General features: G+C 42.3%; 1 protein-coding gene across 1 annotated transcript in view; it reads right to left on the minus strand.

Annotated features, from left to right (window-relative positions):
- RTN4 (reticulon 4) overlaps positions 1-19,403 on the minus strand; it is a 232,057-nt gene that overhangs the window by 44,172 nt on the left and 168,482 nt on the right. Inside the window, exon 5 of the mRNA XM_086927651.1 lies at positions 15,707-15,845. Within this exon, the coding sequence (XP_086783777.1) occupies positions 15,707-15,845 (139 nt within the window). The remainder of the gene's footprint in view (positions 1-15,706; positions 15,846-19,403) is intronic.

A 19,403-nucleotide genomic window follows, 5' to 3' on the forward strand; every position in this document is an offset into this window, starting at 1 on the left:
ATTAAAAAAAATCCCAAACTAAGCAGTGGAAGGATACAACTCATCCAATTAGAATACGCGAGACCAAAATGCTCCAGCGGGAATAACAAAGAACAGGAAAAAAAGCAACTGAATCAACACCAGGGTAATGGGATGGACAACAACCATTAATTCAGGAGCAAGATACTGGCTCAAAAACGACTCTAAGTATATTGAAAACAATAGGTCTGGCCAACAGGCTGCCGAAGCAGACTGTAGCGAAGACCTAAAAAACAACACCAGTGGGGGATTCTCAGTATAAAAAAAATGTGTAACAGGTCTCCAGGCAGAGTTTGATAAACTGCATGCATTTAATACTTGGTAAAGCACAAAACACGCACCAAATATTCATAATTCAAAAACCTGGTGTGATATGCCAACAACTGTCCAGCTACAACTAAATTACCCCCAAGGGAATAAGGTGAAACCATAAACCAAGATGTCTAATTTTTTTCATCATGGTAATGGAGTTATAACCGTAAGAATATTCCTGTCCCAAATTATATGGGTCTCGATGGGTCAAGCATGTTTTTGTGTGGCAAACCATTGAAACACTCGTCACAGGATTTAACTTTCTCGCAGTCAGGTAACATTTTAAATTGGAGGCTGCAAGTTGAAAATTTCATTCCCAATATTTATGGATTTTACTGATAAATCTAGGAAGGTTGACAGATACCTTATTGCACTTTAATTTCATCTAACACAGACTTCAAAGTGTCAAAAGGCGCACGGTGTATTGTGAGCAAAATAAGCAAACGATACATTCCATCGATCAAGCTTTCTTAATGGCCTGAATCCAAGTATAATTTGGGCCATAATCTTATTTGGAAGGCTAATCATCGGTCCAAAGTTGTAACATTTGATTAAACTTAGCCAACTTGAAATTTTGCCTCGGTCAGCTTGTTTCCCTAAGTCACATCTGGCACAGGTAAAACATTTAGTGGGCATTTATTTTCTTCTAACTCATACTTTCTTTGAACTCACATTTTCTGATCGTTAATTTGTGCAAACACTCGTGGTGTACCTTTTGCTACCCGATTATTCTCGTATTGTATTGCAGCATGTCCTTGTTATCTACGGTCTCTTGCTATTCACGGTCTCTTCTTTTTGCGGTGTAACTCCTGTCACCTGACCATTCGGGATTCTGTTTGCAGCATGTTTAGTTATTCACGGTTTTTCTTCTTACTACCACCCATATAACGGTGAGGTTTCTATGCCATCTTTTGTTTTCTTTTTTCGTTTCAGTAGATACGTCCACCCCCTTACACAGTGTTTGGCTTCTTTTGCAGAGTAACGTTATTCCCCTGATGAAGGGACCCCGGTCCCGAAATGCATTGGGATTTTGGCATTATGAATCATTTTGGTGGCGAATAACGTGCTGAATGTTTGTTGAACATTACCCAAGTCTAATTGAAAAACAATATATGAACTTTGGATTAAAAAATATCTAGATGAACACTTTTCGTCTTTTGAACTTGTTGATAAAGAAACTTTGAACACTGAGGTCTCTATCCTCCGCAGGAGCACCACAGGATTCTGTGTAGGAATCCCCTACACTCTCCTGATACTAGTCTTAACTTCAAGTCCCTCACCAGCCAGAAGGGACAATATCCTGAGGTGCCCAAAAAAGTCCGAACTTTTGGCTTTAGGATTACCTGCCTTGAACCCGCTTTAAAATCCAGGTGTGCTACACCACTACAAGTTTTTTGTCACAGGTAAAACAGCACCAGGGAAAGAGATTAGGGTGGTAGATGGTATGCATGCAGACTTTAATTAACCTTTCAATACAGTTCAACCGAGAATACATATAAACAAGATAATAAGACCCCTAGTTAGTAAACTGGTTTTCGAATGGAGATGGAAAATTCTGGTAAACTGACATACTTCGGAAAAAGCAAACTAAGACAGTCCTTTTGTTCAATTCTGGCCTCGGGCGGCATTTTTTCTTTTGACATTGAGGACTTTTTGTTGGGTGTTTAGCGTCAAAGTCTTCCTTTTGACACTGAAGTCTCTTTGTGAGACTCCGGGTCTCTCAAGAGCTTTACTGCTTTTTGGAACAGAGGTTCTAATGGTTTCCTATCAACTGTGTCTTCAACCTTGATCCATGGCATTTTTCATGCTTCTGCTTTCAGTCGATCACCTGTGCCTTTGGAGTCAACTTAGTATTCGGGGACTTTTACAGTAAGGATGTCAGCTCTGCTCCACAGTAACCCTACTGGGTTACCGGACACCTTCTATACCTGGTATCTTTCTCCGCACTATCTGGACTACCATCTCAGTGTCTGAACGTTCCTCTTGTAGAAATTCTGTTTGAGGATTTTCCTCATCACTTGCCAGCCCAGGTGTTTAAGCGATGCCAGCTTGTGCTGAGAACATGCCATGGCAGAGGGTGCAGACCTTTTTCCCTGATCTTCAAAGTCTGGTGAAAATCAACACATGTCGCACCCTTCCTAGGTATGGGTTTAACACCTTGTGGCTTTCTTTCTGTGCGAACTTCTGGGGTCACTTGGGGCATGATTTAAACGAAATATCCTCCATATCCATTGCTATTCTCTAACCCACGTGATTGAGTACTTCATGTGGAAAACGTCCAACGCTGGTTTGTTTTTTCTAAGATTTCTTTGTCTCCCTCAACGTCAGTCAATAGTTATGCTGCAATCCTCTTGATTTTCTAGGGTTTTCCAGGTTTATTTAGTCGGAACTGTTTTCCTTCTCTTTCACTCCAGAGCTTTCAGTTCTGCTTCCAGACCCAGTGGCTAGAACACTTCCCACCTGCTCAGAGAAGGCAGGGATGTACCTGGCACTGCAGAAGTAGCCATTATAAAGGAGAAGCCCCGCAGGTTCCGGATGTATGGAGCACCCAGAAAAAGTACACGATAACAGAAAGAAGTCAGGAGCGACCCGTATTAGGAGTGGGTCCCTGGGCCTCTATGTGATAACCAACATAGAACTTCCCTAATGGCTGTACTAAATCAAGCCTGGCTGTGTCTGTGGTCAGTCATTGCAGCCATTAACTAGGGCTGCCAATGTTAGAAAACCAAGACAACAAGTGTCCAGTGTATGCCTGATTGGGCTGAGGGGCCGCGACTGCACATCGCCATGATCGGTCTCTGATGGTGTGCCCCGATAACTCAGACCTACCAAGCTGCATTCACCCAGAGATATCAGAACCATAGAGGGGCTACAGCAAAACCGGTGCCCATCTCACCACCCAAAGGCATGCAGTCATTGCCTGCAAATCGAGCAAAAAGACAGATGAGCTTGAAAGAAATAGTGCGAGGACTGGAGACTTTCTAGCCTAAGGAAACCAGGTGCAAGAACGAGTGATATACTTCGAAGCTCAACAGGGGTTAACAGTGATATAATATGCACTTTTGCATAATTCATGCAGCTTTCACCAGATACTGAACTGCAGCCGCTAGGGATACCAGGTTCGGGAGGACATACTAGAGAGGGATGGTGCAGGCAATTCTGAAAAACAACCAGTAATACAACCCTGAATTCACTTACCCTAATTGATTGTGAAGTATATAGTTCTGTTGAGCAACTAAAGTACTTTTTTGCTAAAGGACAATTAAGTTATTGTGTCTGTTGGGTACTAGTAGAGATCTTCCCCCTCCCATTATCTTCTTGAAAAGCCTTTGGATGCCTGCCCTCGATACCCTGAAAGTGGAATACAGAAAGGGTTGTACCTGACGCAGCTTGCAATGCCACAGTAGGAGGTCAACAGGACACCAGTGGAAAACTACCTCAACCATCAAGACTAGGGCCCAATAACCTCTGGCTGCTCTTTGGCTCCAGGAACAGGGTTTGAAACACACAAAATAAGCATAGCACAAGCAAGAGAAAGGCAAACTGCATTCACACACTTGTCAGGCATTCGGGAAGTAGCATACACACTTCACTCACACAGAAAAAATAAGAATACAACAGACCACAACGTGCAACCTCCCTATCGACCCACACAAACATTTGGAACAGGATTACAAGTTTTTACCAGAAGCACAGAACAAGCAAAGCAACTGCAGCAATAGTGCATGTGTCCCTCAAAGAGTAGGGACAACAGCACAGGCAGCAGCAGTGCAAGCTTTACTCTCACAAAGAACAGACGAAGCAGGGCAGCAACAGTGCAGACTTCCCTCAGGCAGCAAAGTGGTACCTTATTTGCATTTGTAGCAATGTCAATTTACTCCGTATAAAGAATAAGCAAAATAAAGGCAGCAGCATTGGCACTAATTAGGCAAGCTTAACTCACAAACAGAAAAGCGGCAGTTCAGACATCAGTGGTGCAAACCTCCATAACACACAAAGCAGGTACATTTATGGTGGCAGCAGTGTGAGAGTTCCCAGTCTGGACATACACAAATCGATCTATCAATCCATCACACCCAACCCACTCGCTTTCCTCACACAGACAGCACATGCATCAGCAGTGTAAGTTTGACTCCAAGAAAGGGTAGGCACCACAGCTATATCCTAACATATACATGCACACACACAGAATAGGTTCGGAGAAAGCACTGGGCTGGAGCGAGGAGTGGGGAAGCAGCCCCAGCTAGAGGCAACAATGTCACCGTGGCAGTGCACCACACAAAAGTGTCTATATAAATCCATTACAGCTAAATGTGGCTGTCTATCTGCGGAGGGCGGCTAAAGTACTAGCAGGTCCTGGCTAGAGGCAACCTGGACCCCTGACTTAAAACTAGGAGTAGGAGTAGTATGAAAGGAGAGAAGACTGTAGGGAACGCGAGAGGGGAAAAGATCTTCATGCCATGAACAAGCAATCTGGTCCTAAGTAGGGCAACGGAGTGTGGATGTTTTCCACATGAAAAATATATGGGCTCATTAATAATAGTCATACCATATCTGAATCCATATATGCCTTAAGATGCTACTGCAATTGAAACAAAATCACCATCGTGTGTTTTCTTAGCTTGGACTACACTATGCCTCAACATCATCTTTGTTACAATGACTGTTTTCATGATGATTATTCTGTGTTTACATTTCTTGCTGAACACTACATGCAGCAAGGTGTGCACGGTTTATTTTGTGTAACATTGTTCTCCAAGAAGCCTTTACCTACTTTCCAAGGCGACTCCTGCTAACACACTGTATTGCATTCGTTCATGATTGTTTGCTGTGGTTTAGGTAACTAGTCTGTTTAGACACCTCTAGATGACAGGAGCTAAGTAACATTCTTGTAGTAGGTCAGTGCTACGATAGTAAGGTTATATGACGTTTAAGAAATAATGAAATATGATTTGTAGTAAAAATGCTTACACTACGCTGACTTTGCAGTTTCTATGATTTCCCATGCTGAAAATAGCTATATAAGCCCTTGAAGTTGGGGGGGAGACAGGATTTATTTGGGTCTCTACTATGGATACTGTTAAGACTTCTTACCAATATGCGGCACAATTTGGAATTAGTCTATTTACTTGGTTTCTGCTCATTACTGAATTACTGTTTTGTCCTTTCCGTGCAATGTAATACTTTGACTGTGGTGGAAATAGACAAAAAAAAATAAAAACCTCAAACGATAAGAAGGGCTGTGGGGCAGTTCTTTGGAAAATTATCTTCCAAGCATTTATAATTGGTAGTGCAAAGATAGTGGATAATGTAAAGATATGATCCAAAGACCTGTTCATGGTTACATAGCCTGAAAAAAAAAAAAAAAAAAAAAAAAGAGTAAAAAATGTTTTTATGTATTTTAACATTTGGGCTGGACCATGTCTGGTTTTAAACTGAATATTGTGGTTTTGATTAGATTTTATACTGTCAAATGTTTATAGTGTATCACTCTGATTGTGCTTTTATGGCCAACGTCCTCAGAATATTCTGATTCTGAGTGAAAAATGAGGTCCAAGTAACAAATGACTGGGAATCATTTAGCAAGGGGCAGGTTAGGTTTTAGTGCAGATAAGAAAAAACGTCATTAAGTAGTAAGAGGTGGATCATGGTGGCGATATAATCCAAAAAAATTGCAGAGGAAAAACAACATCACAAAGTTGTGGCATGTACTCGGCGCACACCACGGAAAGGCCTCATTTTTAGTATGTCCAAAGACAGAAAGGAGCTTCCAGATTAACAAATATTTAAACCACGGTCCTTGCCAAAGGAAATTAAAGAATTTAAACATGTATACATTTTTGCAAATGGCATTTTAAGTCGCCAAAGGCGACAATCCGTGCTGAAAATGCCTGCATTTCTCAGGAAACCAGTCCTAGAAGTTAAAGTAGAAAAGCAAGACCTCAGGGGAAAGGACATTTCAAGTGTAAAATTAGAAAACTTTTCTTTTCACACCGAAAGCAAAGTAAACGCTTGAGACAAGCCTGTCCAGACAAGTCTAAGACAAGAAGTATAAATGAATGCAAAGTTGCTTGTGACTGGCACATGGTGACAATAGTATTGAACAAGCAAAAGTAGACAGGACATCATGGAGTGTCTACGTACAAAGGGAAGGCACAACCTGGGCATATTGGATGGACCGAGTGTTTACAGTCTATTAATTACGCTTTAGGAGATAGACAATAGATTAATGTTTGCATAAAATATGTTGCTCTCAAGGTTCATTAAGACAGGCTTGCGGCGAAGAAGATGGGGCAAGTCTGCGTTTGAAATGTATCCAGTTCAACAGTATAGGCTTGAAAGAGGATCTATGTAATTGTTTTTCAATAGCTCTTCTGAGGAGTACAAAATGTACTCCAGCAACTACCATTTCTTTGCTTTAGAAATGAGATTTATGCTCACAACTCAGAATTAAAAGCTGCAAACACTACTCCGCATTTACTTAGACCAGTGGTTTGCATACAACCAAAGATGTGCCTCTTGAAAAGAAGAGGGGCTGGAGGGTTTTTATAAATGTCCTGAGAAAGCCAGACCTATGTATACGTGGCAGCTGCTATCATGGCTAATTCAGACAACTAGAAAAAACACACACACACACACACACACACAGAGTTAGTTCTCAATGTGCTAAAACGCTTAAAAAAATTCATCTATCTTGGACCTTGATATCACTGCAAGATTAGTCAACAAAGCCCACAGAGAAAACTCAATACCCAACACTGACTCTCTAAAATAGGTCTCAAAATACCTAGCATAGTGCTTTGGGGAGAGCATCAAAATAAGCCAGATTTCTGGTGGCTCCTCTAACTGCAGACTCCTCACCTTTGGAATATTGCAAGGCACCAGACTGGACCTAGGGAATTCTTCCAGTAATGCTCTTGCACATTACTTGTTGCCACTGGGTGGCTCTGTGATGACCCCGTACCGTCACAGAAGTGATAAGAGTAGAATTAAGTGCATATTATCACCTCCCTTGCTCAGACGTGGAGTACTCCGATCAAACTGCAGGTGACAGTGTGCCAAAGTCGAACTTAGAACCTTAATATGTTGTTCAGGGTCCACTACACTTGATGGGCAGGTGGGAGGGCAGACAAATCTGTCAGAGAGACTATTCTCCAGAAAGAGTGCTATGGAAAGCACTTTTCTTCTGATGGAGGCTTCTAACAGCAGATTACTCACCTTTAGAATGGAGAGCACAGCAGTACTTCTCAAAGGTGAAAATGTCTCTACCATCAGACCGGACAGTGTTGGCAGTAGTGTATTGTGAATGTTAGTACAGACGCCCAGGTCAGACAGAGAGGTCAAGAACTAGGACCACCTCAATGTTGTTGTAGCAGTTTTAACTCTGGTGGAATGATCACGCAAGCCTTACGGTGGTTGCATCTTAGGCAGCACATAGTGAAGTTTGATGCAAAGGTCTCTCCATCTTGGCAGGGTCTTTTTCTGCACTGCTGTCCCCTTCTTTGCACCAGAAAATCCTACAAAGAACTGTTCACCTACACAATTTTTGTTTGTGCCTCAATATAGAAAATCAGAGCCCTTTTAAGGGTTGAGCCAATAAAGCCTCGCCTCCTCTTTGTAAGGGTGAGGTGGTGCAAAAAACGTTGGCTGAGTAACAGAAGGACCAAAGTGAAAAGGGGATCATAATTTTGGGTTAGAAGGTTGCCAGAGTCCTCAGCACTAGTTGTCCAGGAAGGAAGATGTACAAGGAGGGTGCACTAAGAGCATCTGCAGTTAACTCATGTATTCCAGGAAACATGTTCTGAACATCAACAATCGCAGTGAATAGCTATGCATCATATGTAACTCAAATCCAAATGTGTTATGGCAAACTGCTTTGGACGAAACATGCGAGTCAGCCCTTTAATAAAACACATCACATGTGTTGTACATATAGAGGGTTGATCAGGTAATCGCAAAGGCGGAAAGAACCAACAGATAACTCTTAACTGCACCACTCCAAGGACTAGCTGGGCCAACAGTGAAATGATCAAATACTACATACAATAGTTTGGCCTGTATAGGTCCGGTATGACAAGTGCCACACCAGCCAATTCATTTCTCATACCACTCTCTCCGAGACTCACACAGGACTTCGGTCCTGTAATGGTGAAACCAAATGATGCCAGGAGTTCACCTTTGTCCAGAGGTGGTCTGACTGACTGCAGCAAGCCAGTCTTCAGCAGCAAGTTTACATGGACCCACCCCAAAGGGGGCCACGACTACTGTCATCACTTTCATGAACTCCAGAGAAGCAGAGGTGAAGATGAAGGAAAGCAGAGTATGATGGAAGTCTTCTGACACCACAGTAAAAAGCAGGTAACACGGAGGGTATGCATGATGGGTATTTGAAAATAAGCATCCTGCAAGTCGAGGGACACCATCCAATCTCCTAGTTCTAGGGCAGGCAGAATATGAAAAAGGTGAGTATTTTGAATTTGTCTTTCCAAAGACCGGTATTCACTGAGTGGAGGTCTAGTATTGGCCTTTGGTATGACAAAGTAGTACAAATGGCACCCTGTTCCTCTCTTCAAAGCTGGCACCCACTATATTTCTCTTAAGGACATACCCCTTTTTTTGGCTCTAGGTGGTTTGGAGAGAAGGTTGATTTGGTGATTCAAGACTTAAGCCACAGCATGATCCGTGGGACTTTTTTCTCCCACCAAGCAGCTCTGCCAACAGTACTGAATGTTTAGCGGTTATTTCATGGGGCTAGCTTACAGGCTGCAGCCTTACTAGCCTGGGCAGTAACAGCAGTGCCAGTCCGAGCAGAGACTATGGAGGCAGTTGAGGTCAATTGCAGCAGCTGGTACACCTCTCTCCCCTCTTACTCCCCCTGCTGCAGTGGCTCCCAAGCTTCTCTAACTTGTCCTCACAGGCCTATAATCGGCCAGTAACAGACAGAATACAACATTTTCTCCCAGCTGGAGATCAGTCATGTCAGGGAGATGGGTCTTGCAAGTTATTCAAAGAGGGTTAGCCCTGCCTTTCGTTTTCTCCCACCTATTATCCCCTCATGTCAGAGGAGCTGTCAGTGGACCATTCTGCCATCTTGCTTTAAGAAGGCAACCTTCTGCTAGACAAAGGTGCCATATGTCGATAAGGTGCAATTGGACATTCCTTAAAAACCTGGCTGAATGAATCCAGGTGTGCCTTCTGCGCACTACACTATTGCCAATAGCTCTACAACACAATCTAACATGTCCAAGCCAGCAAGCAAGATATGCTTCACTGTATCCTGGCTGGCCATCATGGATCGTCTTAGCCAGCTGTCTTCCAGAATGGCCAGCCAGATCTCCCTGGCCATGTCCCATATAGCACAGGTGTACCTGTCCAGAAAGCACACTGTATTCAAGGATCACAAGGCTAAACTAGCTAAAGAGAACAATCTCTTTCAAAAGGCATCAGCACATTTCCAATCGCTGTCCAGAGGATAGGTCAGAGAGCTATTAGGAGTGACTTTACTCATCAACACTTGCATCAGCCGGTTTTCAGGCACAGGATATGTTAGGACTCAGGATCAGGATAAGCGGGAACCGATCTACGCTGCCTGGCCACAGGTAGACAGATCTGTGGGCCAGAGCCTGACTTAGGACAAAAGGCCATGAGAGCGTAGGAGCCTTTTTGAAGCACAAAAATGGCTCAGGAGAGATTGGACTTCGTTGAAGAATCTCAGTTAAAATATTTGCCCCAGTTTCAACAGTAACTTCTGGTGCCCTTTGCAGTAATCATGAGAAAAAAGCACCTTCTGGAGTTGGTGGCCCAAATGGCAAGTCTAGCTCGGTTTTTGGAGATTTATCAAGCACACTGCTAATCTGTAAATTCAGGCAGGGGTAGCCCATCATTAGCATAGTTTGGGGGTAAAGGGGCGTGGGAGTGTGTAGACCACCTCATGATCTGTGTCATTAGGAACATTTTTCACACCCTGAAATAGAGTTGGATACAAATAGGGCCTGAAGCTGTGGATGGCACTGGTGACTACAGAGAGGCTGATGGTTAGTCCTTGGTTTCAAACGGACTGGTTGCGCTTCTCTATTGTAGAGTGACATAGGTCTGGAGTGAGTAAATGATGGACAGGGTTAAGAGATTGGCATCGGAGTGGAGTCCAGGGCCAAAGCTAGTAGAGTATGCATCACCAATGGTATGGAAAGGGCTGGAGAGGGCCCAGGTGGAATATGGATCTGTATTTGTCATATGTAAAAGCTATAATCTGAAGTATTTAACCAGGATCAAGGCACATGGGGTTAAATACGTTATTTTCATTCTATGCTCCCTCTCCCTCCAAACCTGCAATGTCAGGCAGTGGCTGTTTTTTTTATACCTGTACCAGTGGGATGTGTGCCTACTAGCCCACGAGGTCTTTTCTACGGGTCATGGTTAGTCTGTGGCTGCAGCACAAAATGCTACGTGGTTTGGCCTTTACCACTAGTGTCCCAGGACCTCAATATATTATTGCTTTCCAATTACAAGAACAAGTTACTCCCTTTAGGCCAGGGCCACTGGAACTATGCGGCAGCAGAGGGCCAAACTATGCGGCAGTGTTGAGTAAATTTTGCTGCAAGAAAAGGAAAGCTATGCGGCATAAGGCAGCACATTTTGTAATCGTATTACATTATTATTTCATCTTTTTTAAACTTGTTAACACTCTGTGGGCATTGGCTGCACCCCATAAGTACCAGATGGATAACCAAACAACAATATCCAAAAGAAAGGTGACCAGTCCAGCTTTGTAAAGGGCCTTCCACTTCGCGGCAACACATGACATTGCATTTTAATAACTTTTGAAACACTTGAGCTTGAAACAAATTTTTTGGTGGTAAAATCTCCAGATTATGTGGCAGATGGAATGTGTGGCAAATGCAGCAAATCATTCTATTATGCGAATATCGCAGCACAATCGCATAATTCCAGTGGCCATGCTTGAGGCACTTTTCTTCCTCTATGTAGCAAAGCTTACAGTAGGAAGTAACAAGGAGTAGAAATTCAAATTCAGTAAGACCCAGTTAAGTTAGTAAGCCAGTGTTTTAACGTTGCTCCCCTAGGAACATATTCACACACGATATATACTTGTGTACACTGACATTAAATATCATTGCTAGGAGAAAAAAGGAGATTTACGTCTCTTGCGCGCGTTTTGAAGGCTCTAGTGCACCATGTAACCAAGAGATCGGTGGAGAAGCGGTTTCCAGTCAGTGTGGAAGTTTCAACACCAGGCACAATTAACTTCAGCACAGTTTGGCAACACATTACAACATATTTCATCAGAAGATGAAAACTTTGCTTCAATGCGATTTTGCGGTTGCGTTAACATAGTGAAGTTGCCACATGCCCTCAGTGCAAAGTCAATCTAGGGAGATAAAGATACTGAGTAACTGCAGATCAGACATCGGAGCCAGCAGGAGGTTTCCATTTCAACACTTTGCATTACAGGCGTGGACTAAAATGTTTCAAGAGGTTAAAGCCATCATGATGAATTTATAATGAGGGACAGAAATTCTACTTGCACTACAGAGCCTAGGCATTTCTAAAAGCCTGCAACCATTAAAGCAGGTTTGAATTAAACCCTGTCTGTTCAATCAGTTTTGTCAGTGGCACACATTTGTTCCCTTATGAGGCAATGTAGCTTGCGCTTCCTTTTCTCTTTAATTTCTGCTGCCTCCTCTTTTACAATGAAATGTAGCATTTAATTATTATATATTGCGTGCCTCAATCAAATTACGATTTCTTCCTCTGCGTTTGTATCATTAGATATACGATGGCCTTCTCCATGGTTTTAAATGCTGCGCTCGCTCCACAATTGTTCAGTGTCACGCAAAACCTTTTTTACCTGGTCTAGGTTTTGCCAGGCTGGAATGTGATCTCAAACCTCATCACTTTAAGCAGGTTCTTTATCCGAAGAGTACCTAATTAACAATGGTCAGTGGACGCCTTATTTGGAAAGGGGCAGACTGCTTTAGAAATAAAGTTTCTTACCTGTAACGGTAATTCTCCAGTACTGAGTCACAGATTTACACGCTTGAATCAACCTAGTCGTCGAGCTGGGGCTCCCACGGGGATGTTTCAAGCATGTGAATCTATGACTGATGCCAGTACTGGAGAACAAATGTGTAAAGATACGAGAGTGCTCAACCCCGCTTCTATGCTCAAAGCAAACAAGTGAGCTGGGATCTGTCTGGACAACATAAAGATTCAGCTCGTCCGGAGACCGGCACAACCCCAACGTCAATGCAAATGGAGCAGCTTCCAGGAATTACCGTTGATCAATGATGAACGATAAGGGCTACCCGCCCAGATCAGAGTGCATCTCCTCCACCCTTTACTGAATGCCAAAAAAGGACAGCCACGCCTCTGTAATGTAGCAATATGTCTCCATTCAATAGAAGACCCTTTTTCTGTATGGTGCGAGTTTTAAAAGTCATTATCTAAACAGAAATATTGAGTTGCTGTAATTATCACACGTCCATCAGCTATTTTTCACGTATTCCTCCCTAATGGCTCAAATATTGTGTGTGTGAGTGTGCATGGAGGCCAACAGCCTTTGGGGCAAAGTTCTGTTGTCTATCTGGTCCCTGGTAGTACAGGGAGTAATAATCCTTTTATAACCTGGCTATTTAGATACAATCAAGGATTGGTTTGTTATTACCACAACAATAAATCAGTGCTACCCAACCTTGCACGACAGAAGCCGTGACCACAGGTGGCAAAGTGCACTGAACTCTCAGCAGTGCACTCACTACCAGCTATGAGATTTCAGTATCTCAGGCAGGAGTCTTAATTGTAATTTTCCTCATTGTACTGAGGGTTTACAATCATCCCATTCATCAAAACTGTCATTCTTTGAATACGTGCTGAAACTATTGTACAATGTCTGATTCCTGGTAAGGTACGGACAAAGTATCAGATTCAGAGGGTTTGTCCACTGGCTGTACTCTGGTTGGAATGGGTGGGGCCCTCAATCAAGAACATGGTGGATTCTGCTTGGAATTGGAAAGCATAATGGACTGCTTTTGAACGTAACGAAAGACTTCAAGCATGACTATCTGCCGAGGGAACAGGAGCTGTTTTTTACTTGGATTGGTCATGGTATAGTCTTTTAATGATCACCAGCATACATCTTTGCCTCACAGACCTGTTAGGCTTTTGGATTCACCTAGGCGCAAGCACCACAAGCCGTGGAATGTTGTTCTGACCCAAGGCTCCATAAGTAAACATTGTGTGGGTCTGTACATCTGCTTGAGACAGACCCTGCAAAGCTTGAAACCTGTTTAGGGCTGACAATTTATCTTATGCACGGTGTACAAATTCCAAAAAAGGTATTTGCAAAGACCAAGGAACAGCTTTGGTTCCACACAGGAAGACAAAGAAAGAACGGAACCGACGTCAGCACGCATGGGTCGCACTAATATGCGGCTCCACTTGTCACTTCTGGAGCGGACCGAATTGGGTGCAAACCCACGAGATCACCTACCGGCATACAGAAGTTCTGCTTTAAAGTTTCTAGATACAGTCAGACGCCTGGGGAATATTCACAAAGTGAGAAATGTATGGTTAGAGTTATCCATCAGAACCACTTAACACTAGGCCTGCTCACAAAGCTTGATCGTTTGGTCCAGCTCCTGGGCTGAATCAACAAAAAGACACAGGAAACCTTAACTTCGGTATCGGAGTTATTTGTTCATAGCTTATTGGCATGCACAAATGTAGGGCTGGCACCCTGTCCCTAGACTGCCAACTGCTCTGCTACATCATGCTGCAGGATCAGAAATTGGTAGTTCAATAAACTGTTAAGTAACAAGGGCAAACACTTATTTGCTTGGAATGGACTATGAGAATACTGTCATGAGAAACACAATCTGACTAGCAATTGCAATGCCGGGTCTGGTGGCTCAGTGAACTAACGCGTCCATTGCAGGGGCCTGTGTTCGACCTCATGGTCACAGGTTCAAATCCCAGTGGGTCCACTCAGCCTTTCATCAATCTGAGGTGGATAAAATGAGTACCACTGAGTTGGGTAACAAACATTTGTTATTCAGTGTCAAGAGACCTGTGGGTGAACGTGCACTTCACAAATACACATGTTATGCTTTATATTACCTGCAGAGGGACCACTACTGTGTTAGAAGGTGTGTGTTCGCTTCACCTGGAAGCAAGAAGATCTTTGACACTTCTCTCAGTTAAATGGTAGCAACAAATAAATAAATCTGCCTTTTCTGTGTTATACCTCCACTACAAAGAGTGGGGAACTCTTGCAGCTCATATTCCCAAATCTGACTGTCCAATGGTTGCCTTGCAATTGCTTATATGGCTATATCACATGTGATGTGAGGAATTCCTACCTGAAGTCCCTCAAGCTCCATCCCATTTTTTTCAATCTGCAGCTGACACAAATCTCCTCTACTATTGCAGAGTATCCTCAAAGGATATCTGCTAAATAAACTATTGTAATGTTGCCCCCTTTTGGTTTCTGTCATTGTAGTTTTTATTCTTCCCTTGTTCACTTTTAGTAGACATGCTATATATGCTTTAGTTTTGGTAAACAATTCTCTACATCATACTTGCAGCTTTTTGGGCAACAAGTGTGCTTCACAAATTACTGGCAGAAATTTTTTTTTGAGGAGTGTCAAAGATGCAGGGCCTTGATGATATACAGTAGGTTGCTGGGACATGCCACCAAGTTGGAACAGCAGTAATGTGGACCTAATTTGCCTAACTCTACCCATGGCCTATTCTATGGTCCTTTACACCAGCAACTGAACACCGAGCAAATGGCTTAATTGCAAACCTACATCACTAAGGTCTCTAGCCACACTAACTGAACACAAATGGGTGCATGGACATTGATCTGGTTACCCAATGTGCTTGTGTGTGTCCCCAACCCTGCAGACAGTAACCTAAGCAATCCAGTTCTTCTAGCCAATGACTATTTGTACACCTTTGTCATATGAACAGCTAGAACATTATAGGTATACAAGAATGTAGCCCTGCCTGATTTATTCAAGTAAAATTGTCCAATACTCCTTCCCTAGGGGAGGTCAGCAATATTTGAAAAATGAAACATAACATGTGATACCACACACACCTTTGCCATTACCGGCTCCATCTTCAAAGGACGTCACTGGGAGCGAAAGTCCTTTACTTGGCTTTAACTCACGGCACCCGTCACTGTTGCACACAACGATCAGAAAACACCATCACAGCATCGAGGTGACCTGCTGCCCTGTTAAGATTGTGACCTGGTAATATTCCTGCATCTGGGATTTCTTCATGCGTCTTAAATAAGCGTGGTAAGACTATGACACTGTACAATTAAACAATAACTACAACTTAGATTGCGTACCTTTAAGGAATCCACCAAGTCCTCTACCAAGAAGAGACGCCGGAGCTCCTTCACAGCGCAGTTTAAGTGGTCCAGTACAACATTGCTGTATTTGTGAACCAGCTCGTCAGACAAAGCAACATCACGCTCCAAGTATGCCCTGGAAAAACAATGCAGACATTTAAGGAACTCCTCATTTTCCAAATTCATCTGGAACTTGAATTTCCATAAAATAAAAATACACCAGCAGAAAGTTAGAGCTCATGAACAGCACTCAGTAGAAAGTCAGCTGACTATTTTGTCTCATGACCTCGAAGATTTGTTTGGCCCTTTATCCGCACAGAGAAGCTGTTGTGTTTGCCATGTCTAGACAGCCAAAGGTTGGGAGTGGATCACGATTACTGACAGGGGCACAAACATATTTCAGAAACTAAGCTAGGATTCTAAACTATTCTAAACTACCTTGGTGGTATGCTGCCCAAAGTCAAACATTCTGTGTGATAAAAAAAATCTCCTACAGGTGGTTTCTCCAACTTGTCTCGGTCATTACATCTGCTAAACAGGACCCCAATTCAGCATTTTAGACACGGCACCTTTGCTCATCAGATTTAGCCAAAGGATATGTTATAGGCTGCATGGTTGGCGCATATTCCGCTCAGGCGGTTTCAAAGCACTGAGGGTGAAAACAAGGGAGGAAAGGACACGTTAGACATTACAAAGTGAGCAGAAAATGTTGCGAATTTATTTTTTTAGCAAAGGAGTTGGGGGTTTTTCATAAACAATGTGAAATCTGGAGAGTATGACAAGGAGCATAGAGTGAGTCTTCACCCATGCACTCAATTCCGCTTCCACCCTATTCATTCACTCGCCTTACCGAAGACCGAACATCTTCAAATCACTCCTCAGTGCCTTCTCAGGGGGAATGAGAACGAGGAGCTGCATCTACTCGCTTACTTAGGGGCTAGAGTTTCTGGAAGCACATGGGTGCTGCTCCGCAGATTAGAACACTTGCTTGTCAAAGCTTTCAAGGGCAGACTGCCACTAGTTCAACATGAAACTCCATTATTCAAAGTGCCTTGCTCATTTAGTGAGACTGAAGCAGGGCAATGCTTGATCTCGTGACTGTTGGTAAATCTCTTGTTCCTACTGAATTATCATTTGCTTCTCGTGGCATCAATCCCTTCAGATTTTAAGGAATGGAAGTGGTGGTCAGTTGCTTACGAGCCACATTTTCTCTGCCAAATCCTTAGATTTTCACACAATGAATGAAGCTAAAATCAGGGGATGGGAAAGAACCAAGCACGAAGAAAGGATTGATTACAACAGATAAAGTGGACAACAGATAAAGTGGCCAACTGGGCACCACTTTGGAGAACTAAGCAGTATTACAGCTGTCCATGACTTATTAAAAGCATCGGTTACAGATTTGCTCCAAGGGAATTGTTGAGCCAATTGCTGCAGCGATTCTCTTAAGTGCACAGTTACTGCAAAAAGTGTTGAGCGAAATGGAATCAAAGAAACCAAGAGCCAAACATCATGCCTAGATTAATCATCATTTAACCTTGTGTACATTTAACTTTTAGCAAGATCGCATTCCCCGCCCCCCCCCCTTTTACAGGACCCATAATAAACCTTATCGAAAACTGTTACACAGTCTTAAATGTGGTTATAATTCATATCACCCTTAACCGATTTTTTCACCGGCGCTTGAGAACAATTTCCTTTATTTACACAAACCAATTTCGAAAATGTCATCGCTTTTGTTTTCTTACATTTACGCGTACATATAACTCAACTTCCAAATGAAAAAAAAATATTGGCGATTTTGGAAAATAAATAAAAAACAAACTGAAATGCCATCGTAAGATTAATGCCCATCCTGCTTGTTATCAAAGTCTTAATCTACCTAAAGTGTCACTAACTGCCTTACAATATTATTTAATCTACCCAAGCTTCCACTGGTGTTAAATTATAGTGATGTACATGATTTCTCATTTCTTTGGCTTAGAAGTGCAAATAAAAGAATAAGAAACAGAAGTTTTCAAACGAACCCTGGGGCAAAGTAGTGGCAAGTTACAGGTGAGGGATAGGGATTGGGAATCAAGACAAATCAAAAGCCTTGAGTGCTCTTTATGTTACAGTTAAGCTGGTTATTAAAGGAGGATGGTGCATCGGGCATCCCCAAAACTTTCATAGAATTTAGATTTAGAACCTGTAGCAGGGGTAGTTATGTTGCGCAATGCTATATCAATGCTGCCAAGTTATGCTGGTCTCAAGACATGTAAAACCCCGCTCTTATGCCTGGCACTGTAAACAAGAATTCTTGAATGGTTTGCTCAGCTTTGAAAGGTTTATACTGTTGCATCAGTTTAAAGGCGGATTGTGTACTATATCCTATGATAACAGATTCTTCACCTGTATTGCTCTTTTGAGCTGGTTTCGTTACAAGATGTTCACTGGAACCTTGTGTATGAAAAGATCAATTTGCATCTTGTACGTGTGTCTCTTAGCTTTCATACTCAATTCAATTTCAAAGCTTTTATTCGATTTGTAAACAAATCATACAAGCAAAACATGAAATCAATCCATTACATTAAAAATTGTTATAAAATACGAAATTTATACAGGGGAATCCAAGATAGTTCATGTGAGGATAGGACACATACTAACAAGCGTTTACATTGGATCGTAATTAAAAAAACACATAAAAATGGCAAAAAGGAATAGAAGTTAACAGTTAAAATCGTACAGACAGGAGTAAATAAATTGGCACAAAATGTTTATCCTGGCAGCTGTACGTTGAACAACAAGCCCCCGCCTAATCATGGGACATAAAATTTTGATTTAAAATTTGCTGATACAGACAGGAAAGTATAGAAATATAGCAGCACTAAATATATCCTGGCAGCTGTATGATAAAAGTATGAAAGAATCAAGAAAAAGAAAACATGTACAGACAGGGTTAAAGATAAATTGAGCACGGCTGAAAAAGTGCTCACCCTGGCAGCTGTACGTTTTGAGCTTTCATACTCAAGAGGTGATACACTGGCTTCCATCGCCAACTAGATTAGGGACAGATATTTTTTTTAATTTCAGCTAATTAAAGTTACCCAACTTTAATTTAGCATAACTGCAGATTTCTTTCACACTAGATCAAGCTGCGACTTAGAAGTGGATGACTGAGCAAAGAGAATGTCAAGCGAGGCTACCATTGGCCAATAACAATTTTAAAGAACATACAAGGTATTTCCTACACGGTTCAAGTGTGCATGTGCTACAAAACTAATCAGAATTGAATGTCAGGGTGAGAAGAAGGGACGAGTTACACAACATATTCAATTTTAAATTGTATGCAAAAAGGCACATAGGAGATTTTGAAGCGATATGGCATAATATTTTGTGCGATGACTAAAGTAAAGAGTATTTGAAGTAAGTGGACTGTTCTCTGAATGAAAGCTGAAAACGTGAAGATAAAGTTAGCATTCAAGCACAAAAACTACCTGAAGCGCAAAGCTGAAAACACAATGGAGTGGTTTAGAAACACTATGAATGTGCACTTGACTGCCTCAGCCCGAGTCCCAACAGAAATGCTCAAACACAATGTCATCCATCAATGATCGCCAAGACAGAGCTTGAACAATTTTTCCAAAATAAGAGTCAATTATTGCCATGATCGATACTCCTCCCAATAGATGCACAGTGGAAACCCCTGCCAGAG

Source organism: Lissotriton vulgaris, chromosome 6 (assembly GCF_964263255.1).
Source record: "Lissotriton vulgaris chromosome 6, aLisVul1.2, whole genome shotgun sequence".
In the NCBI taxonomy this organism is placed as follows: domain Eukaryota; kingdom Metazoa; phylum Chordata; class Amphibia; order Caudata; family Salamandridae; genus Lissotriton; species Lissotriton vulgaris.